Here is a 23,583-nt window from a genome sequence, read left to right as displayed (position 1 = left end):
AGCTGGGGAAGGAGCTCAGCCTGGAGAAAAGGAAGCTCAGGGGGAACCTTCTGGCTCTGCACAACTCCCTGACAGGAGGGGACAGCCGGGGGATCGGGCTCTGCTCCAGGGAACAGGGACAGAGGAGAGGGAACGGCCTCAGGCTGTGCAGAGGGAAGTCCAGGATGGATATGAGGAAGAATTTCCTCAGGAAAGAGTTGTCAAGTATTAGCCCAGGGCAGTGGTGGAGTCCCCATCCCTGGAAGTGTTCCAACGCAATTTATGACATCCAAGAAATATGGAAACTAGTCTGCAGTTGATTTTTAATTTCAGTAATAGTTAATATAAATGAAAATGAAATAAAATGGTAGAAATTAAGCCCCGTGGAGGGCTTAAAACATTAACGAGCTATGTTTGTCACTCGTTAACCAAACACTCAAACTCTAATTAAGTCCCAAGTACTAAGTCAGGAACAAGGAAGAAAAGGTAGATGTGCTGGAGGAATACTGAGGTGAGCACACAAAGGATCAGAACAAAAGAAATGTTAATTAAAAGATAATGTCAAAGCGATAGAATATTTTCATGGTATAACAGTCTCCTGCTGCTAAATAAATACCAAAGTGAAGCTCAGGCATCCATCAAAACTGAATGTCAAGCCAAAGCCAGCATATTTTAAGAAAAAAAGACATTTATCAGTGACTCTCATGAAGAGACATTACTCCTCCAGAGAAAAGAATGCTTCCGGGCATTTATCCCGGGGTTCGTAGATACTGCTGCTATTGACAGACCGGTTTTCATGACATTATTGATTGAGCTGTGTAAGAAAAGCCTGTTGCATATATTCAAGCAGGATTAGTTAACCATGCTTAGAAACTGGCTTTTGACTTGAAACTAGCTTATTTTTCTTGTGTGTCTGAATGTGATGTCCCTGGGGTGAATCCTGTCAAAATCACTAACAGCTCCCCTGCTGTTAGGCAGGATCTCTGTTTCACTTTTACTTTCCTCATTTTGCTGCAGACCTACTGGTATCAAGTGCTCATTTTATTTTATTTCAGCTGGAGGATCCTATTTTCCTAAGCGGAGACACCGTTGTAGCGGGCTCGCCTCCAGGCCCGTGAGTGCCCGTCCCGCCCCAGACGCCTCGGAACCCGTGCGAGGCCGGGCTGTGCCAGCCGCCCATGGCGCAGCCGGTGCCGCCGCCGAGCGCCCGCCCCGCGCCGGGCGGAGCCGCGGCCGCCCCTTCCCTGCGCGGCCCGGCGGAGGCGGGGATGTGAGTACGGGCACGGGGACGGCAGCGGGCCGCGGCACCGCGGGGAAGGGCGGCTCTGGGGGCGGCGGGAGGGCTGGGCCGGCACTGCCCGGCCTGGGGGCACTGCCCGGCCTAGGGGCCGCGGCGCCGGGCTGCGGCTGCGGCAGCGCCCGAGCCCGCGGTCCCGGCCCCCGCCCCGGCTTGCCCCTGCGGGAGGAGCCCCGCTGGGAAGGCGATGTGCCGCCGGGACCACCCGGGGTCCGGAGAATCCATGCTGTTCTGCGCCCCTCAGGGCCGGGGGTGCCATAGCCCCTTCCCCGCACCTCCCTGTGCCGCGGGGAGGGGCGGCCCTGGCCCGCCGGGTGGGTGGTGTGTAGGCACCGGCTTCTGGTTCTGGTGAAAAACCTCCATTTTCCTCGTGTTTCGTTTGGTTTGCTTCTAACAGGGTTTGAAAGGGTATTTTTGAGCATGTTCAGACTAGAAATAAGGGTGTTTCTGTTTGTATTGTTCTCCTGACAAAACACTGTTGTGTCTTGCACAGTATGTTGCACAGCCTTTGTCAACCGTTAGATTTCGGGGAGCAGGAGAGCTCCTGCCATGACTCTGGGTGGAGTTTGGGGCACAGCGGGCGGCCCGCAGGCGATGGAATAGTGCGAACACAGAATCTCCTCTCAGCCCTGGCTCGGCCTGCTGCCCCCCGTGTGCACACAGGCTCCAGGAACGATCGGTGTTTGTAAACACAGCGCAGCATTGCCGGCTTGGGGATGGCTGGGGAGGCAGCTGGGAGCTGGCGGTGCTGTGTTTCCTCCTGTTGGGAAAATGCAATGATTTGGAGGGGGTGGGGCTAAGGAAAGTGCCGGTTAAGGGTTGCAGGTGTGGCTTCTGAAGTTAAGAGCATGTGCTCCGCAAATAAAAACCTCAGGCTTATTAGTTTGCTCAGATGGTCATAAAGTAGTTTGTTGCTTTCTAGGAAAGGAGCATAAAAATCTTTCCAAGCTTCTGTTGTTAGAAGCATCCTGGTTTGTGCTTTTGATACAGAATTTAAAATAGGTGTCTGGTTGTGCAGGTATTGAAGGTTATGTTATCTGCAAACTGGGTGTGCCTTGAAGGTGCTTATTGGTGCCCCTGGAAAGACAAGGGAAGAGAACCAAATGTTTCAACTTTTCTGTTGAAAATACCATCTTTAAGAATTAGAAGGTCGGTATTAGTGAGGACTAATTTGTAATTTGGGCTTTCAGTGTAAAAGTGGTGCATGGTTTGTGAGGTGGTGACTGGTGTGTGTTTGCTTGCCAAGGCCTCACAGGACGGAGCTGTACGAGCCCCCCCCGTCGGGGTGCTGGCCCATCGTCTACTCCCCAGACTACAACATCACCTTCATGGGACTTGAGAAGCTGCACCCCTTTGATGCAGGGAAATGGGGGAAAGTCATCAATTTCTTGAAGGGTAAGATAACAGAAGGTGCCTCTTAAACTAACATTTGCACAAAACCTGAAGAAAATCATGTGGTTAGTGCAGACTTAGGTTGGGCTTACCAGACCTGAATTGCACTGTGTGGCTTCCTGTAGCCTTGTGCTTCCCTGACTTTACAGCTGGCGTAGCAGGACCTGGGGCATTCCTGTTGCTGGTGAAACACCAGCTGTCAATGATGGTTTGCTGCAGTTGAAACTTAGTTACTCAGCCTGGACTGCACACAGGGCTTCTCAGGCTGAGGGAGAAGTGCAGCTGTGGCATTTGAGTCCATTCTTTAGCAGCCTCATCCTACTGCTCTGATGGTGTTTGGAAAGAGCTTTGAGGCCCCTCTGGTACAGGCAGATCTTTTTAGCATGCTTCTAATTATTGCTGTTTAAACCATTTGGAGGATACAGGTAGAAATGCATTAAGGACATGCAAATGAAAGAACCAGGTCCAGGATCAGGGCAGTGAAATCTCAGCATCTCTTAATTTAAAGCACAAACTTGCTCATCAAGGGTTAAAAAAAAAAAGAGACTTTTTCTCTTGCCAGAACAAAGGTTGTTGGTTGTCCTAAAGCTAGGCCTCTTCTCTTTATGTGGTCCTAATGACTCCTTCAGCTGATGATCCTTTGCAGCTCAGGATTGCCCATCACACTTCAGGCTGACTAAATAATTAAATAATTTTAACACTCTAACAACTTAGTAGCTGAGTTTTGGCTTTCTCCTCTAACAACCTTAAATAATTTAGTCTTGTGTTCCACTTCAGTTTCCTTAACTAATCAGAACCTTTGCTTTTCTGTTTCTTCTACGTAAAGTCTTTTCCTCCAGCTCTTTTCTGTGTCACATGTCTATTTTGAAGTGTCCCAGGCTCTCACAGAAAATTAGTTTTCCCAATTATTTTACTGTCCTTGCTTTGAAAGAAGAAGAAGCCCCAGGATACCCCAGAGCACTTAGTTTGCTCTGGATCTGTAGCAATTCCTGGCAACAGCTGACCTCCTCTGTGCCTTACTACTGAGCAGATCAGCAGTGAACATCTTTCCAGAGCACCTTCCTCCTGGAGAAGGAAGCTGGCAGCAGTTTGTCTCTGTTTCACACCCGTGCATGAATGAATTGTTCAAGCCTCAGTCAGGAGAAACAGAAGCTTGCCAAAACAAATATTGTTGCAGGTGCTGTTCTTGTATAACACTTCCCAACAAAACCTCTCACATTTCCGAGTTGTTTTCTTTCTCCTCCAAGTATAAAATTAAAGAAGAGATACAGGCTTAGAAGGCTACAGCTGTGCAGCAATTAAATATCAAAATTTGCCTGGGAAGATCGGCAGGATTCTTTGTAATTACTGTTTGTAGTGATCTTGTGCACTCATTCTGAATTCTTGGAATAACTTTCTCTTATAAAACAAAGTTTTGAAATAATCTTTTGGTCTCTAAGGGAAAGAATTAATAGCTACTCCTTGTTTTTTCTTGAAATTAGATTGAGGTAGGGGAGGATAGAAATATCCTAATTAAGCTTATTTTCTTCCATGAACATCCAAGCCATTACTTGATTTTGAATTTTATTACTTTATTCTACTGTGATTTGGAGGATTAAATCCTAGTATAAACTGTGGGATTTCTTGTGGCATGTTAAAATAATGGTGGTGGTACAAGCACCAGGAGTTTCCCAGTGCACCAAACCCTCAACTATGAGGGTTTTGTGTGATTCCAGTGTGTCTTCATCCTCTGTCATTACCTCTCTGTCCTTTCAGTTCAGAGAACTTCCCATGATCTTAGCACACTCTGAAAACTTTCTGTGCACAATATTTCTCAAATACAGACTACCTGAACAGCTTCCCTGGGACAGTGGGGGTATATTTGGAAAACTTGCAAACTCTGAGCAACCTAAAGTTGTTGCAGCAATAAACATGACAGAGGAAGCTACCACAGCAAGGTCAGAGCAGTGTTTGTTTGGAGGGGGGGGACATGGGGAGTAAGCACTGCTGTAATGCCAATTGTTATTTCTCTCCTGTTGCAGAAGAAAAATTAATTGCAGATGACTTGATTGTGCAGGCACGGGAGGCGACTGATGAAGATCTCCTGGTTGTTCACACCAGGCGCTACCTTAACAAATTAAAGGTGCTGTACCTGTTCATGTGTTTGTCCAGCAAACTGTCCAGAGTCAGTCAAAGGTGTGGATGTCTTGTACAGTTGCTTTAAATCAACCTTACAGATGGGTTGTTTGTTGATCACACTGCTTGATCACAACGTTGATACTGAGAATACTGAAAGAAAATCACAGAAATATTGGGCAGTTCACGCTAGGGAGGGGTGGAGGGGATGGAGGGTTACCATATTAAATAGGTGGAATGAAAGGGTATTTCAGGGAAATTAAACATAGGGAAAATTAGGATGTCCGAGATGTCAGTAATATCCTGTTAGTGCAAGGGTTTTAGTGTTGAACAGTGTACGTTTTGTTGTACTCTGGTAAAATACAGTTCTGAAATTGACAATACAATAGAAGCCATTAACATGGGGTGCTTCATTGAATGTTTTCTAATGCAGGGATTGCTTTGGGGCTTGGGGTTATGTAATCTTGACAACATCTGTGTGGGGGTTCTGTGGTCAGTCTGTTTTGGGGGAAGCACTGGCTTCATACTCAGACACTGCCTGTCAGTGAAATATGGAGAGAGTTGAAGATCAATGTAAGGGCATAACCAAGCATGTTATCTATTGGGAAGGTTTCCAGAGCCAGCTCACACAGGACTGCAGGGGAGGTGAAGAACATTCCTTGTGTGTTTCTAAAGGAAACATCCGCTTTTTTAACTTCAGTGTAACTCTAGAGCATCAACATGTGAGATTTCTGATTCTGAATCTATCCAGTTATCTATGGGTGGAGTTGGGTAGGTAGATGAGTGCAGATGACATTATTTTTTGCAATTCTGCTTGGCGGGCAGAGAATAGATTTGTAAGAGAAAAGAAATCTTCCATTTCATAATTCAAAAGAAGTTATTTTGAGTCACCCATGCCCTTCCACAGTGGAAGAGTCCTTGGATTGCTATTTCTGGAATGTTTTATTTTTCTGTATAAGTAATCTGTTATTTGTGTGAACTTTTTCACTCTTAACTGCTTTTCTTAGTTCTCTTATGCTTCTTCATTCTGTGCTATGAGGTTACATGCAATTTCGTGCATCATTAAGATTTGATATTATTGCAGCTATTCTTGATATTGAACTTTTAATTCCATAGAACCACCCACCTCTTTTTACTGAATCACTTCTTTGAAGCAGGGTTTAATGTGCATAGCTCAGATTGGAATGCCATTATAATATTTTTAGTACCTATGGGATGGCTTCACAGGGAATTGTCTGTATAACTTGTGTCTTGTGGGTCAAGACCAGCACTGATGTGTGTATCTAGACAGGATTAACGGGGTGTCTCCTCTCCCCCTTTTCTCAAGAGACTGTTTCTTGCTAGTGTACACCTGCACCTACTCTTGCAAGTGTAGGAACTGGAAGATGTTGTATTAGTTATGCCAGCAGATTCCTCCCAAGCAGCAAAGATAAAAGTGCTTAGTTCCAAAAGCAAAATAATGTCCTAGATGTGAAAAAGCCCTGGGAAAACTCTTGATTGCCTTATCCAAAGTCTACCGTGCCATTTTTCTTTTAAATCCAGACAAATTCATATAAATGGTATAGTTTTGTATTAGATCAGCTGGAAAGACTGAGCAAGCAGAGTTGCTTGGTTTTTTTCCAGAATGCCCAGGTCTCCTAAAATAATGGATCACTTGAGTGCTCATTTAAAATCTGAGCATGAATTTAATAGGAAATTGCCTACACTTGCAAGAGTAGGTGTCTTAGCAGCAGCTGGAAGGCCAACTGATTGTTGGGTGAAGGGAGACAAAAAGGTGTGCACAAGGTACTTCTGCTACTGGAAATCAGGTCTGTGTTGGCAGGAAGGGTCTCCCTGTTTCCCTGCTTAGTCCTTAAAACAAAGTTTGGCCTTCTGAATTGAGATGATTCCCCCTCAGTTATTCCTCTGAAGAATTAGATCTGCAAGGTAATGACTGGACTGTGGGTAGTGTGGTTGCAGTACTTTTCCACTTGCTGTCTTTTTCTAGTGTTATGTAAAATAATGAATTTCTTGTGTGTCAGCATTCTGAACTTTGGGAAGGAGGTAAGCAGTGAGGTTAGAGCCAGTTTCAGTGTCTTTCCCTTTTTATAAGAAGTTCTATGGTAACATACATGAGCAAACACTGAAATGCAAATGCTGAGGATAAAGCTGGTCTGGGAATTTATTCTGGGAAATTCTGGAAAACAAAACCAGCACACTGAAAAAAAAGCATAAAACATTCCACAGATTTTCAGTTACTAAGTGCAGGAACATTTTCCTTCACCTGTAGCTGCCTTCTTGACCCCCAGACTTTGCTCCCAGTTGATTTTCCCCATCTCTTCGAGTTACTAATCCCATTTCAGGCCCAGGTGTGGGCAGGGAGTGGCAACAGGAATGGCCTCAGCTGTGACCAGTCAGTCAAAACTCCCACCACACCTGGACTGCTCACCTCACTTAAAAACCTGCAGCTGCATAATTGTTGGTTTGAGTCATGATTGCTCCCACTTTTCCCTGTTGACATTAATTTTACTTTAAACTTATAAATAACTTCTTGTGTGATTATCATTCACATTTGAGGTCAAATTTATTTTTTTGTCCAAATGTGACCTTTTCATTTCCATTTTAGAACAACAGGATTAAATACAGTTCTTAATAATGTGTTTGTTCAAAAGTTAAAATGTCTTGCAAAGTGCTTTATCAAGATTGACTGTACTAAAAAATAATTAAAGCACCTTGTGATGGACAGCTGATAAGATGGTAACAGAATAGTGTCTTGCAAATATAAAAGTAGAGAGATTTTGAAATTAACTCTTGGGAAAATATAGTTAGGCACTTCATGAACAATGCCACCCTTCACCCACCCAGTAGTACCTGGTAATTGAAATATTGCTAACTGGGAAGTTATTTTGAGCATCAGAGGACCCTGAGATGGGGATGTGATTGCCTTTGGTACAGATTGCCCACCTGAACATCCTGCCAGCTGTGAACAGCTCAGGAATGGGGCAGCCAATGCCCTCAGCCTCCTTGCAGTTCCTAATTGCAGAAAATAGGATCTGTTCAGACTCTTTGTACATGGTGGCAAGTCATAATCCTCAGTCCCTCAGTGTTTCAGTACTGGTTGAACAGGTATATTCTTGCTTGTGACTTAGGCTTTGAAATATATTTAGCAGTGTTAGTGGAAGTGCTTTGAAGTAATCAATGTGTTTGCAAAAAAAAAAAAAGCATTTGCATATTGCAAATATTTTGTGTTTTAACCTTGAGGACTTTTGAACAAAATTTTTCCTTGAAACATTTTTTAGAAGTGTTTAGTATGCTAAATAAATTTTAATCAGTTCTCTGTGCTAAAGTTTGCACTGTGTGTTCACTTAAGTGTTTGAACTTCTTAGTTCAGTTGTCTGTTTTTGTTTGCTTTCTCCTTGGTATATCCTTTTGATTCCACACAGGAATAGATATTTTAGGTTTGAACAATACATCAAGTGTAGCTGAAGGACATTTTACAACTCTTCCTCCAAATCTGAGGGTTATTGCATTTTCTGAAAGAATACCTTTCTGAAAGAATGCTGATTTAATACAGTTTGATACTAAAATTTGGAAAGTGATGATTCTCAGAGTTAAAAACTTGAGCATGTACCTATTTGGAGGTCATTAATAAGAACTGGTATCATCTTCCATCTAAAAATATTAAAAATCTTCTTAAGGACCTCTGAGTGCCTTTTCAGTAAATAACAACTAATGAGAGAGCTAAGTGTCATTATTAAACCAGACTACATTAATTGAAACTCTCTTTTTCCCCTTTGCAGTGGTCATTTGTTGTGGCTACAATCACAGAAATTCCACCAGTTGCCTTTCTTCCCAATTTTGTTGTTCAGAGAAAAGTTCTGAAACCTCTGCGAACCCAGACAGGAGGAACAATAATGGTAACGTGCTCATGATCCATTTTTATCATATTTAAATGTGTTCATCAGACTCTGTAAACCTGGGAGTTGTTTGTGTGACTCAGATTGTCAGCCTTGGACAGTGCTGCCAGGCCAAATACAGGAACAGGGTTAATTGCAGCTCCTAGATATCGAAGGAAATACGAAAGTTAAACCACTTTTTTAAAGGACTGTTTAAGGATTTGAATTCTGAAAGAACCTGCTGGGTGCTGGATAAGTCTTTAGATGTATTGGATTATGGTGATAGGCCAGGTAACAAAAGTGCTGCCTCCTTTAGCAGGTGTGAACTGGCAAAAGCAGGGATGGGGAGGAGGAGGGAGAAAGAATTTCATCTAGTTCAAGGTGCTTAAAAATATTTGATTGTCACTCAGAGCAAGTCCTGCTGAGCAGGGACCTGCAGAGTTTCCTCTCATTACAGCCTTGCTGTCACTGCAAGATTGGCACAGGAGTGAAGGGAATGGTTTGAAAGAGGAACTTGGGAAGAGTTTAGAGCATCCTGGTGCTCTGCCTTGGATATTTCTTGATAGGAGCTCAGTGTGTGTGAAGCCTCTTTCAGCTTGGCTCCAGCTAGGCAATATTTTTCTCTATCTGGGTGATGTTTTTCACTGTGCTTGTGTTACCTTTAACTCCCAGGTGTGTGTTCACCAGTTAGAAGTGTGCTCAGGTGGAGGAGACACCCACCAATGGTCTGGCTTTTTTCATGGCCTCTGAAACACAGATGCCACTCCTGTGCACTTTGGGATTCATCTTGAGGCTGTGTGCTGTTATTTTCACTCTTTTTTTTTTTTTTTTTTTTCATTATGGAGAAATAAGTATGTACTTTGAAAGCAATTTTGATCCATCAGACAATAAAATTTGTGTGATACAAGTCAGAAGTGCAATTTTCTGCTATTCCTGATGGGCCTGTTTATTACAAAAATTCCTGTTGAGCTTCTCTACTTTTTAATGATATTTTAGCAATATGGGAAGATTGGGTTTTGGTGAGGAATCCCTAGGAAGTGTGATAAATCGCAGATAATGTCTTCTCCCTGGGACTTAATGGGTTTTATAGTTCAGAAACTGCAATCTTTCCCCAAGATCTAATTTGTGGAAGTTGGCATGATCATAGCAGGATCATGTTTACCATGCCTGTACTGAATTAAAACCATTCAAATGTAAATATTGGTTATCAAGATTTCATAACTGTCCAAACTTCATTTTGGATATGATGTGTAATACTTTCTTTCCATGAATATGGGCAAAAAATAATCAATTTTAAAATGTTATTTCTCCCCACTTTTTTTTTTTCACTTGTAATATCTTAATGTAATATTACTTTTATCAGACCAGTTAAGGAATGCTGCACTTAAACACTTGTCTGACTCTTTCTGGCCAAAATAATTGGGATTTTTAATTCAAATTCCATCATTTAAGTCTTGTGTGTCTCTTCACTGTCAATACTTTCCCTTCCCTGAATGTCATTTGAGTTCAAAGTTTTCCTGTACTGGAGGGGAAAGGATCAATAATATTCTATACCCTGCATGTTCTATCATATAAAAAGTAAAAGAAGTGCTAGAACACTTCACACTGGAACACTTGTCTGATCCCATCCCCAGCTGGAATGATGTTTTTTTATGTCTATGTTCTGGGATTTTGAGCTTACATTCCTCTATGTGTACATAACCAAGAAGGCCATCAGGAGCTTCATCATTTTTTACTCTTCCCAGCACTGCACTTTCTCTTTTCCAACTGCAAAGAAGGAAGTACAGATGACATAGCAAATTCTCTTTCAGCCCCTTATGCTGGGGCTAGTTTTATTAAGGGTTGTACTCGTGGACCTGCTTCAGTGGCAAAAGATCTGAAAATTCCACAGCCATGCTGGAATGCCAAGAGTGATTTGGGGTGGAAGCAGACATTAAGTGTTGTCTCATTGATTTATGAAATTCCAACTGTAATTTTTTTTTTTTTTTTTAAGGCAGGGAAGCTTGCTGTGGATAGAGGCTGGGCCATCAACGTGGGTGAGTACAAATTCAGTGATACCCTAAACTGTGTGTTAAAAGCATCTGATTTTCATTTATGTCTCTTTGCAAAGCCCATCAATGTTTTTAGTATCTAGCTTTTGTTTAATATGTAGCTTTTCACCCCTTCACCATTTTCTTGTTCAGGAGGTGGTTTCCATCACTGCTCCAGTGACAAAGGGGGAGGATTTTGTGCATATGCTGACATCACACTGGCCATCAAGGTAAGGATGCTCTTAAACCACTGTTTTTGTGCAAATGGAGGAGAAATCCACATAAATTCCTAAGAACTAATTTGCATCCTAATAGGAGAAAATTAAGCCATTTCCAGATGGGCTGGAATAGGGGTATGGAGAATTGTAAAGTGGAAGAGTTGCAGAGGTCAGAATTATCAATGTAAATAGGCACCACTGTAATTGCATTGATAATATTGTCTTGCAAAAACCACTCCATATCGAACCAGATGGATTTCTAATATCCTCTGTGATAATTCTCCTGGCCTTGCAGGTGAATCTGGACATTCCACATTGATTTCAGTGGTTACAGTCAAGACAAATGCAGAGAAAAATCCCCTCTCTGAATCAAGCTGGGCTCAGACTGGTTCAGATTCATGAATAAAAATGTGAGTGACTCCAAAATAGTCACCAAATGGGAATGAATACATTTTGTATTTAGTTGTTGAATGGCTGAAGTAAGAGCCTTGTGCACTTAGGGCTTGTTTTTATGAAATGAGCTATGGTATATTTGTATACTAGAATATTTATAAAGTATCAGTATAATAATGAAACATTAGAGAGCTCTAATGATTGCAGCACACGATATGACATAACATCCTAATTTATGTACATGGTAATTTGCAGAAAAGTAATCCATAGTGTTATTTTTTCACCTACCATTAAAATGCAGATTGAGAAATTGCAGTGGGTGACAGTTTGTACCAAATCTTTGTGTTTTACCATGTCTGAATTAAAGATGGTAACTTAGCAAAATTAAGACTCAGAGAGGTAAAAACCTTTTTTTTTTTTTTTTTTGTTCCCAGGCAGAATAAGAAATAGAGCCACTTTTAGTGACAGAAATTTAAGGCCACAGGCCTTACAGCAGCTTTTCCTAAACACTGAATTTGAGGCTGTTACAGTGGATATTGTCACTGGTTCCACTCCAGCCTGTAGCAACACCAGTGCCACCATCAACTTTGTGATCCCTGGGCCTGGCCTCTCTCTTTTTTCTGGTTGAAATATATAGGGTTTTTATTATAGCAAAAAATATCTTTTTATGTCAAATAATGAGATTTTTATTGAATGTATGAGAATTGTGTCTCAGTTTATTTAGTGACTGGAACAAATAGATGTGCCCTACATTCAAATTCCAACAGTCATGTACTATGCAGTCTTTGAGCCTCCCTCCAGTTCAATCTGTCACCTAACTTCATAAATTTCTCCATGTTTTTTTTTCTTGCTTATATATCCAGTTCTTATTTGAGAGAGTACAAGGAGTGTCTAGAGCCACAATTATTGATCTGGATGCCCATCAGGTGAGTAGTTTATCTGTGTTGAGTGCTGCAGATGTTTTGCTTGAAACACCAGTCTGTGATAAATTCCTTTTTTAAACACAGACATGAAATTGCAGAATACAAAGTCAATCAGAGGTGATGAAATCTGTGAAAAGTTGATTCTTCAATTATTTTATGCTCCAAAAGGCTCTTAAGGCAGCCTAATAAGATTATCCTGAGTTGCAGCTCCATCGTGTGGCTGCATGTAAAAATCTCCCAGTCTCCAGGGGTGAGAAACAAGGATCTCAATAGACACAATCCCAGCTGGTTCTGAGTGCCTGTTCACTGCAGCAGCCTCTGCAGGGGAGGGATTTCACCTTCAGTGGTTTAATTTTAAGCCTAGCTTCAGGCTAGTGAAGTAAAGGATCCATCTCTCTTCACCTAGTGATTTACTGTGGTAACAAGATAAAATCTCAGCTTTGGTGGGGTTTGCAAAATAAATCCTGAAAGGATGGAAATGGTGTTTTTAGAAAAGCAGTCAATGCACCAAAGTCATGTCCAAACTGAGGCATCATTTCAGGTGATTTATTATGTGTAAAGAAACCATTTCTATAGATTTCCTTGGCACTGAGAAAGCCTAATGGCTGCAAGTTTTTAATCTTCTCTCATTTCTCTTATGTGTCCTAAAATCCTCATGATAACAGGACACAGATTATGCAGAAGAGATGTTTTGTGTTCATGGTTCTCTTCAGCCTCTCTGTCAGCCTGTGGATTTGTTTTGTGCTATATGGGAATGGTTTGGTTTTGAAAACTTCTCAGAATGTGTTTTGGTTTTCAGATGTGCTGGTGGTCTTGGTGTGCACATTAAAACACCTGTTGTTTCCTTTCTTTGGGGGATGAGAGGTGTCTGAGATTGCTCAGCAGATCCTGTTTAAGAATTCAGATACTCTCATCTTGTGACTGTTCCAATTCTTAGTATAGTGGTGAGTTTCACCTCTCATAAGGAAATGGTTCCCCCAGAGGCCTGTATGGGTGAACTGTTTATTTGTGGACTAAAGATGCTGAAGAAACAAGTAGAGTTGCCATTTGCCAGCATAAAAAAATTAATTACAGCAGATATGTCTATGGGAATGTCTGTTCCTGTAGTTAAAGTGAAATTCTGGGGCTGTGGTCCTGTATGATACACTGATTTAAACAAAATTATTGTAGTGATTGCTGTGGTAAAATGATTTTTATATTAGTGAAAATAAGTGAGAGCTAAAAGAATAGTATTTAAATGTAGAAATGGGGAGGGGGAACTATTCCAAATCCAAGTCTTCTCTCAAGCATCCCTCTTTACACCCAGTACAATTTTTGTAGGGAATTTCTGGTGTTAAACTGTTGGGTTGTTAGTGTTTGTAATTTTTCCAGGGAGTACTTACCTCACCAAGGCTTGTTACCAGGAGAGCTGTAGTCTGCTTTATTTATTCATTAATTCTTACATAAGAATACTCAGTAATCCTGCAGCAGTTGAAAGTGACTTTTTTCTTGCACAGTTGGAAGATGATAGATCTGTTTGGTGGTCACAGTTGCTTTTGTGATGCTCTAGAGGACAATTAGCTTCTCATATTTGCTTATTTTGCTTACACATGTAATTAGATCCATGCAAATTACCTTCAGAGCAACAAAGATTTTATTTGTGATAATACCTGAAGTCTTCAGACTGATACTGTCAAGCCCCCCAAAACTCCACACCTCAAAATAATCTCCAGGACTATAAATAAGAAAATGACACAGGAGTTCTGAATATTAGAACTTTTGCAGTGTTAATTACTCTAGAATTTGCAGTATATTTGATTCTGTGTTGGCATGCTAGGAGTAGCTAACTGTAAATTTCCTTCAGGGAAATGGCCATGAGAGGGACTTTATGGATGATCCTCGGGTTTATATTATGGATGCATACAATAGATATATTTATCCAGGGGATGGTTTTGCTAAACGTGAGTATGATTGAAATGTCATCTTCCCAAATGTACCAGACCTACTGTGTTGTTACATAAGTTCTTTATTTACTACTGTAAGCTTCCTTGCAGCACCATTACCTAGATTTCTTTTTTAAATTATTTTTAATTTTCCATCATTTTCACTGCTCACTGTGATTTATCTCGATAGTGTTCCCTCACTGCAGGAATGAATTTCTGGAATGCAGGGTGTGGGGAGGTGTCAGTGGATGCTGTTAGCAGTCCATTGCAAATCTCAGAGCAGTGAGTGTAATAATCCTTTGATGAAGAGAGTTGTTAGAACTTCATCTTTCCCTTACATTATATTTATGAGAGAATTCCCTAAGGATTAGCTGATACTGGGTAAAAAGGTTTCATGTTCTTTTGAGAGTGAAGTTATAACGTATTCAAGTGTTGCCTTGCCAGTAGAATTTCTTTGATAAGCATGAAGGAAACAATCTGCATCTGAATGTGACACAAGGTAGGAAGCAAAGCAAAGCCTGGAACAGAACTATAGAATTTAAATTTGAAAAGTTCCTCTGAGGCTGAGTCCAACCATTCCTCCAGCATTGCCACCACTGACCAGTGTCCCCAAATACCACATGCACACTGTTAAATTCCTGCAGGAATGGGTACTTTCCCCTTCCTGCCACCCCCACATTAAGAGCTTGTTCTTGGTTTGGTTTGGTTATGGTTTGTTTATCCCTGCTGTGATGTGTATGTTGTGTCTTGTGACCTGCCACAATTAATTAGTGGGACTTTGATTATGGTTAAATTGAAATGCAGAAGCCCCAAGTTTATTTAGTCTTTGATTCTGTTACACTGTCATTTATTACAGGCTTAATTTGTTCATGAGTCAGGGGTTGCTGGGGGAGTTGTTCTGCTGTTGGATTCTTTCAGTGATACTGTCATTCTGAAAAACCTACTTAATTTGAATTCTTGACAAGAGTTAGGTGCAGTGCATTGCACTGCTGTCTTTTGATTAGTAAAGATATTAAGAATTGTAGTATTTTGAGGTTTTAAGCTAAAAAATGACCATTTAAAGCACTTCATGTCTGGAGGCAGACAAATTGCAAGCAAATGTGGAGGTTTGTCCCCCAAGAAAAGCATCCCTTTATTCATATATCACATGGCAGCATTTGAACAGATGGATTAAGACCAAAGCAGAGTCAGTCCTTGTTAGCAAGTCTGAAGCACTGAGCTGCAGTACCACACTGAATACCAGCATTCCCTCTCTGCAGATGGAGGGTGAGGTGCACAGGGCTGGGCCAGAGCAATGTGAATATGTAGTTCCTTGCAGTTTGCATAAGAATGTCTAAATAGGATTTTTGTGGCTAAATCCCTTAAACCCTTTCTGTAGGTGACCAAGGAGAGATGAGATCACAGGGGGAATCTCTTTGAAGAGGGGCAGAGGCTTGAACATGAAGTTTTGAATCCTTAGGGTGAACTCCAACTGATCACTGTCCCCTTGGACTTTCCTGCCCATTGTTTCCATGCTTTATTGCAGGAACCTCTGACACATTTTTTGCCCCATGCATTTCATGAGAAAAGGGAGCAGCTCACCTTGCCAATGCTAAGCCATAGGCACATTGAGTCCCTGGGGGAAGCAGTGTGGAACTACATGGGCTTGGGAGGAGAAGGAGGGATGAGGAATAGGGCTAGTTCACTGAAGGGTAAGCAGGAAAGGCTGAAGCTCTGAGAAGCCACAAAGAAACAAAAATCTTTGAAGCTAATGTTGATGCAATATAAAATAACAGGATAAAAAGGAAAGCTTCTCTGATGCTGAACAAAGATGGAAAGCAGAACAAGAGGCAGCAATCACAAGAGTAATTAAGTGTCATTCTGTGTTGAGTGCATTCTTGCACACTTGCAAGAATCCATACTTGAGATGTGAGACTCCTCATCGTTTAGTGTGAGGTAGAAGTTGTGTCTTGGATCAGCTCTGACATGGCTTTGATTAATTCAGAGGTGGAGTCACACGTTCCCCCATAAAAGCACTCAAAACTGGGCTGCACAACCTTGGCTTTCTTTCCTTTACCTTCTCAACCTTCATTTTCTACTTGTATTGCTTTATTAGAAGCATTAGAAATAATTTTATTTAAATTAAGAATTGATATGTGCTCTTCTGGTAGGATTACAGGGTAAGAGCATTAAATTGAAAATGCTTGGGGCAAAGCTGAATCTTGTTATACATTCATAAAGCAGTTCACATAAATTCATGATCCCTTGCTGTGAAGTTTTGAGTGTTGTGATAAAAATAAAACATCTTCATAATTTCTAGTGATATTTATCTTGTTTTTCCCCAGCTGTTTCCTCTGCAATAGCAGTTCAGTGTTTTCTTTGCCTTACGCTTTATTTAGGTTACTTTTAAGTTAATAATTTTCTTTATGATTTCTCTGCTGATTGGTAACTGGACTTGCAGATCAGCTGTTTTTCAATAGCATTTTCCATTTGCATCTCAGATTATTTTTTTTGCCCTGCATTTAATTTTCTCTCTTCAATGGAATTTTTTCAAGGTCATTGTTCTTTACATTTGCCAAGAAAACAAGCAGTTGAATAATTTTCTTTATTTTGTGTTTCTGTGAAAATGCAATGTATTGAGAGAGCTTCCAGAAATGTAAACTTTTTTTGCTTGCTTACCTAAATGGTGCATTTTCTTTCAGAGCAGTGCTTTGTTTATTGAGGTTGTTGTCCCCCAGGTGCCATAAAACGCAAAGTGGAGCTGGAGTGGGGCACGGAGGATGCTGAGTACCTGCAGAAGGTGCACACCCACGTGGAAGGAGCCCTGAATGAATTCAAGCCTGATATCCTTGTTTACAATGCTGGCACTGACGTTCTGGATGGGGATCCCCTGGGAGGCCTGGCCATCTCCCCCCAGGTGTGTGAGCTGGGACTGCAGGCAGGGGCACTGCCCCCAGCACAGCAGTGTCCTGTCACAGACACACATCCATCTCCTGCCTCTTCACCCTTCTCTTCCTTCTGGTCTCTCCCTGACTCTGAATGTTTTTGTTCTCCTGGTGCCTGTTCCAGTATCATTCATCTTCTCTCTAAAACACACTGATTGCCAACACCCAAACAGGAACCAGAGAGATATGCATATTTTTACACTTCACCTGACTTCTGCTTTCTCTGCTTGGTTTGTTCTTTCTTAGTTTTTTTTTCCCCTCACATGACCCATTTTGTAATGTATTTCTTTTGTCACCTGCCCCCACTGTCTATCTTATACTTAATTTCTTCTGCAGCACTTCCAGCTGTTTCAAACCCTCATGCTTATAACAATTTTGTGCAGCCTGGCTGTGTATTCTTAGGAAATGAACAGTTATTTTCCTTTTCTTGATTCTTTCCTTTAGATACTATTTACTTTCCCCAGTTTGGTACCAAGCTCAAATTTTGGTTTTTGTAAAGCTTCATAGAAGTCTTTACCTTTCTGCTTTTCTTAAAATGAACAAAAATTTGCAGTCCTCTTATTTCCTTCATGGGATTTAGTGATTCCTTCTCTGACAGTTCCTCTGTGCTGTCTCTTTCCTGTTTCACATTTAGGTCTCTTTAATGGCTACCAGATCAATACAGAAAAGTACTTGTTTGGTCTATGAGCTCTCAGATTCCCCTTTTTGAGCCACCACTTGATCTGTTCAGTTTTAATTCTGTTCAATTCTCTTGCATGAAGCAAGAGCTGAGGGGCTTGTACTTGGTTGTGACCTTGGAGAGGAGATGGCCTGTGGTGTGAGGTGGGATTTGGTGAAGCAGAGCCCTCTGGAGAGCAGTGGCCACCAAGGGAAGTGACAGCTTGGTCATAGGAAGATACTTTGAGATTTGCCTTAAAAAAATTTAAAATGTCCAAATTTCTGCACTTTGAGAAGGAGCAGTGTTAACTGCCAGGAAAAATTAGTTGCTGCAGCTTGCTGGGTTCTGTGCAGACAGAGTATGTGAGGATGGGGGAAGAAAGGTGAAGCAGCTTCCCTGGCCACAAGGAGAGGTGAAAGGCATTCTCTGCACACCTGGAGGAGCTCAGGCCTTCAGTGTCTGCTCTGAGGGCAGGGTTCTTGTCTCTGGTGTGCAGGCTTGAAATCCCAGTGCTGTCAAGGCATCATGCCTGCACAGTCCCTCTCTTCAAAGATTCTTAGTCCAGGCTTCAGTCCTACTCCTGAAGATGTCATTTGTATTTCAGGATCCTGCTGCAGTGTTAGTTGTGCTCAGAATGAGGCTCCTCAGAGTGCTCCGAGTGATAGTTTCCTGGTTCTTGAGGCTGTAGAAAAGCCTGTGGTGCATCAGCTGAGTCCCTCTTCCCTTTGTTTGGAAGTGGGAGTTGTGCCAGGCTGTTTTCCATAGAAATGTTGGACTAAGCCCATGTTATCCCCTCAGTTCCTCCAGGCTCACCCTGGAGCTGCTGGAGCAGTGAGTCTGCTGTGAGTAGGGCTTGCTTCCACTTCTGGTGTGGGATAATATTGATGCATCCACTGCTGGCTCCCCAGGGCCCTACAGCTCCTTCTGTAATTCTGTTGCTTCCTCTAAGGATCTGTTTCTAATAGAATTCTTCAGTTTCCTTTGTCTTACTGTTCATTTGTTATTCCTCATTATTTCACAGGATTGTATCAGACTGTGCAGTGAACAATACTCTTGGATGGTTTTACAAGATACTTTTTTTTCCTGCTACATTTGTTTTTTATTCTTTACCATCTGTTTGTGGTCTAATTAATGGCAGGGTGTTATTTCTTGATGTACTTCCACTCTTCCTGTAACCAGCCTGAGCAGTACGTGTTCATTTGGAAACACTTCTCCTGCTGCTTCCTGAACTTTTTAATTTGCATTTGATTGCATTGTGATGCCTTTTCCCTTCTCCAGCTTTGCAGTTATTTAAGTTTTGAGCTGTCCATGGTAAGCTGTTGTCAGCTGTGTTGCAAGTTTTTTGGGTCTTGGGGTTTTGGTTTTTTTTTTTTTGAGGAGTTGTAATGAGTCACATGTATCTGGAACTCTGCTTTTACAAAAGTAGATTTTAATTCTGTTCTCACTCATTCCTGAAGTATTTTTCACCCTCACGTGCTTATTTGAAACCCAGAAGACTCACACTCTGCTCTTGCCTGGGTTCAGTGACAGTACAGCACCTATTGGTCAGCAGTCTTTGTTATTTTGCAGTTCCCTAACCTTGTCTAAGTAAGAAATTACTTAGAATTTATTTTCTTTTTATGGATTTACCATTGCTTACATTCTGGCACTTCCCCTTCAGCCATAGATTCTTCTAGCATTAACCACAGGCTCTTTTTGGAGAAACTGGGACTTAAGATTCAGCCAGTGATTGTGAATGTGTAAAACATGATTTGGATTTTGGGTTCTTCTGTAGGATTGTGAAATTATGATCAAGTTGCTACACTTTTGACAGAGGGTGCTGTGCAAGCTGAGCACAAACTAAAGCATTGTGAATCTAGAGAGTCTCAATTTTTCACCTGGGAAATAGGGTGAACACTTGTAAAATTTGCAGTCAGTTTAGATTTTATGGCCTTTGAGCTGGATTTCTTGTAGGATTTTGTATTAAAGACTTTTCTCTGCTGTGTCCTCTAAAGCAAGCCAACGATATTTGATTTGCTGGGGGTTTTGGGACGTGGTGTGGTTGTTTTTTGGGTTTTTTTAATGATTATACATTCAAACCAGCTAACAGGACTTGTAAATGAATTATTAATTGCTACTGTAAACTGTAAGGCAGAAGCACTTAGCAAGCATCCAATACTGTAAATTCATAAAGCACAGGTTAGAAGTGAAGCATCATGTTGCTGTCAGTGATTTTTTTTCCCGTGGTGACCTGCAGGGCATTGTGAAGAGGGACGAGGTGGTGTTCAGGGCTGCCAGGAGCCGCGGGGTCCCCGTGCTGATGGTGACATCCGGGGGCTACCAGAAGAGGACAGCACGGATCATCGCAGACTCCATCCTCAACCTGCACAGCCTGGGGCTGCTGGGCAGGGGGCAGGCAGCGTGTGCACTTGGGAGTCCCAGCCTGGATCAGATGGTCAGAGACACTGCCAAGGACTTCAGCAACTTGTCACTGCAGTGACAGGTCACTGCATGTTAGTCACATAACCCAGAGGCAATACAGAATAACTCCTGAATTTATCTTGAGCTAAGGCAACACATCCTTTTAAGCTAATTGAGATATGCACTCAAGGGTACTGTCTTTGTGTCTAATATTGCTGTAGAAAGCTTAATTTGCTTCTCAGATTGGTGGGGGGGGGGGGGGTCTGTTATATTGGAAGAACTATGCAGTTGGTATCCAAAGACTGTCCCAGACCTGTTCCAGATGGTGCAGCATGGTCTGAGGTGGGAGGACAATGGACTAAATCTACTGTTTTATGGAATTTTTTTAAATACTGTGTTTTATTTATTGCTTTTAAAATTGAAATACTGTTATAAAATGAGTTCTGGGCAGACTTCAACTGTCAGTTTAACACTAAAGGGAAGTGCAATACTATAAAAGCCAGGGCTGTTTGTTTATGGCTTTGAAGCCATAGGCAGTTAGAAGGAATCTTTGCAAATTCATAGTTTATTCCTGTTGTTGATAGTGACTGAAGTCTTGCTCATATTTGTTAAATTGAATGTGAAACACCATTGGCTCCATATGCAAATGAGCCATAAGGGCTCACCATTACCAGTCTGGTGTTCCAGGTGAGTTCTGCATGTCACAGGCAATAGTTTCTGTGCAGTGCAGCTCACAGACAGAGAAAGTACAGTCCAGTGAAAGCTGATCTAGCAGTTGTCAGCAGCCCTGCAGGAAAAGCTACATGGAAATATAGGCTGTCTTATTATTGCCAGCTTGCCATACAGCATGGTGTACATTTAAATAATTTTTCCCCAACTACTGCTGTGTTTTCTATTTGTTCAGAGATCAGTGGTACTTCTAGTTGCAGTCATAGTTGGTAAGCAAATCCTTCATTATTCTTGTTCCTAGAGGAATGCAGTGACATTTCTACATTAAGGTAGTGTCCTGACTTTGTATGGAGTATTTATGAGAAGAAATTTTTTTGGGGACAAAATAGTGTATTCAAGGCAGATTCAGTTGCACTACCTGGGAAGTTTGGCTTTGTTCAAGTTGGTATATTTTGCATTGGGTACTGTTTGTAGCAGTGGATTGTAAATGTACTAAACTGTATATTTTGCAAGAGCTTTTAGAACTTTCACTGATTTGTACTACAAGTTTTATGTCATGTTTAGGTTGGAGCCATCCTGTGAGGGAGCACCAGGATTTTCCTTGAAGTAGAGTTGTGTAAGCTATTTTAGGAAAGTTTAATTCTAATACTTACCTCATTTAGTGTTCATGTTTAGATCGTGGAGTTTATCCATTGTAGGAATTGCAAAACTGCTATAAATACCTGCTTTAAACAAGATCTGACATATTGCACTAAGCTTGAGTTGCTACACTGGGATTAAAGAGCACTTTTAAATTTCTTACTAGAAGGACCATCAGAGTACGACTAATGTTGAGATTTATTTTTTCTATACTGTCTGACATTACTGAAAGATATTGTTATTCTTTCATATAATTTTTATAAAATTCTAGATTGCATTTCTATGAACTTAACCCCCATCATAGCACCATATGGTCTTCCCCCAAACATTTGTTGTTTGTGTTAACATGTTTCTATAATTTTCCCTCAGTGGAGATTAAAATGATGTTGAACAATGGTGACTGACTTCTTTTCACTTCACATGGATTTGGCTGTCAAAAAGTTTGACTGAACAGTTTCTTGAACAGACAAGAAGATGTATTTTTCATCTTTAAAATGTGGCCGAAACTAGTCTCAAGGGTGAGTAGTACAAGGTTTGTCAGCAGCTTCTCTGAGTGTTCAGTGGTGACTTCTTGAAGAAAGTTTGAAAGTTTGGTGTCCAAATATGTTTTAAGATGTCGTTGTGTGTTGGGTTGCAGTTCAGGATGTGGCCAGGAATGTGAATTCTGTCACCATCTGTTGCAGCCAGGTGGAGCAGTGCCCCTGATCTCCTGGCACATATTATCTGCTAATGGGCCATCTTTAAAACCAGCTGGGGCAAACATCTTTTCCACAAGCCATCCTCCCTCCAGGAAGATATCATCTGCTAATGGGCCATTAAGTTCCACTGATAAAATTGCATCATCCCACTGGGAGATGCTCCAGCCAGGGCAGGAGCCAAGCCTTTTATGCCTAGATAAAAACTGAGATTTTTGGACACCAAGGGACCTTCTTTCCACTGGATTCCAGAGGAAACCCAGACCTTTCCACATCATCTCTGGATCTTCAGAAAAAAACTGTACCTTCTACAGGATCACTGCTTCTGCTGAACCACATCTGCCACTGCAGGAGGATGCAGCCACCATTTAATGGGACTGCTGCCAACACCCTGACTGACTGACGGGGTGTCAGCTTGGATTCTGACTCTGGCAGGGTTTTGAGATTGTTCTTTGTAATACTGTACTTCTGTTTCAATTTTCCTAGTAAAGAACTGTTATTCCTAATTCCTATATCTTTATCTGAAATCCCCTGAATTTCAAAATTCTAATAATTTGGAGGGAGGAGGCTCTCCATTTCAAAGAGAAGTTTCTGCCTTTGGCAGATACCTGTACTTCAAACCAGGACATGTTGTAAGGGGTTACAGTCACTTTCTAACTCCCAAGTTCTATTTCATTACCTACCTTGTATGTGCTAATGTAATTATTTCCGTATTAGAGGTGTTAAACTGGTAACTGAGCTTCTGATAAGGCTGCAGTAGTCTTGGAGGCTTTGCATAAATCAGTGTTTTTTCAGAGAGCTGAATGTTTACAGCAGAGCCTGCTGGCTCTCAGGCTCACCTGTGAAATTTCTGATAAGTAGCAGAGACATTGACTGCATTTCAGTGTTCATTGTAAAGTTACAACTGGAAAACACACCACTCATTCATATTTTCAGAAATTTGGTGCCTTAATACAGAAAAGGAACAACACTGTGTGGAATTCTATCTTTAAATGTTCCTATATAATACCAGATATATAGATAGTGTTCTGTGCTTTATTTGGGCTCCTTTGCTCTAATAATTTGTTAGATTAATAAATCAGTGCACAATAATTTAAAAAAATGCAATTATTAATCCTGAGCTGTTTATAAATGGACTGTAATTATGGCTGGTCATGTAGCCTATCATAAAAATTATACAGGAGAGAGAGAGATATGGCAGTGGCTGAGGACTTGGAGTCTGACAGCTGAAGAGTGTTTGTACTACCAATAAATAACGCATGGAGAGAGAGAGGGAGGCTGCAAATCCTAGAAAATAATTTTTTTTTTTTTTTTTTTTTTGCCAGAGGTTTCCAGAGGAAAATTGGTTTGAGCTATATAAAAAAGATACACATTTCACCAAACTATTTCAGTGTTAAAATCCATTTCATCTGTTGACATTTGCATTGAGTATTTTCTCATGATGTGCAGAGCTG

The 23,583-nt window shown here is 41.3% G+C and overlaps 2 protein-coding genes across 5 annotated transcripts in view; both read left to right on the top strand.

The window, feature by feature from the left end:
- Nucleotides 1-23,583, top strand: part of LOC306807311 (uncharacterized protein) — a 1,031,843-nt gene that overhangs the window by 518,053 nt on the left and 490,207 nt on the right. The window lies entirely within an intron of this gene.
- Nucleotides 1,172-21,834, top strand: HDAC11 (histone deacetylase 11). Of its 4 annotated transcripts, none has more exons than XM_079317482.1 (10): nt 1,172-1,249; nt 2,523-2,671; nt 4,690-4,790; nt 8,563-8,679; nt 10,652-10,694; nt 10,842-10,918; nt 12,163-12,225; nt 14,066-14,162; nt 16,862-17,040; nt 19,963-21,834. In XM_079317482.1, coding segments are annotated over exons 1-10 (1,071 nt in total). In that variant the 5' UTR covers nt 1,172-1,247; the 3' UTR covers nt 20,206-21,834. The 4 variants fall into 4 exon arrangements, with proteins under 4 accessions (XP_079173608.1, XP_079173610.1, XP_079173609.1 ...); XM_079317484.1 differs by lacking the exon at nt 1,172-1,249 and adding an exon at nt 1,770-1,867; XM_079317483.1 differs by lacking the exon at nt 1,172-1,249 and adding an exon at nt 2,316-2,425.

Source organism: Erithacus rubecula (assembly GCF_903797595.1).
Source record: "Erithacus rubecula genome assembly, chromosome: 13".
Lineage (NCBI taxonomy): Eukaryota > Metazoa > Chordata > Aves > Passeriformes > Muscicapidae > Erithacus > Erithacus rubecula.
This window is presented reverse-complemented; position numbering and strand designations above follow the sequence as displayed.

What these genes read in the sequence shown, in the direction of transcription:
- HDAC11 (XM_079317482.1), top strand. An exon ending in AGACAGGAGGAACAATAATG is followed by an intron (nt 8,680 to 10,651) that starts GTAACGTGCTCA and finishes TTTTTTTTTAAG; the next exon opens with GCAGGGAAGCTTGCTGTGGA. An exon ending in GCCTGGCCATCTCCCCCCAG is followed by an intron (nt 17,041 to 19,962) that starts GTGTGTGAGCTG and finishes GGTGACCTGCAG; the next exon opens with GGCATTGTGAAGAGGGACGA.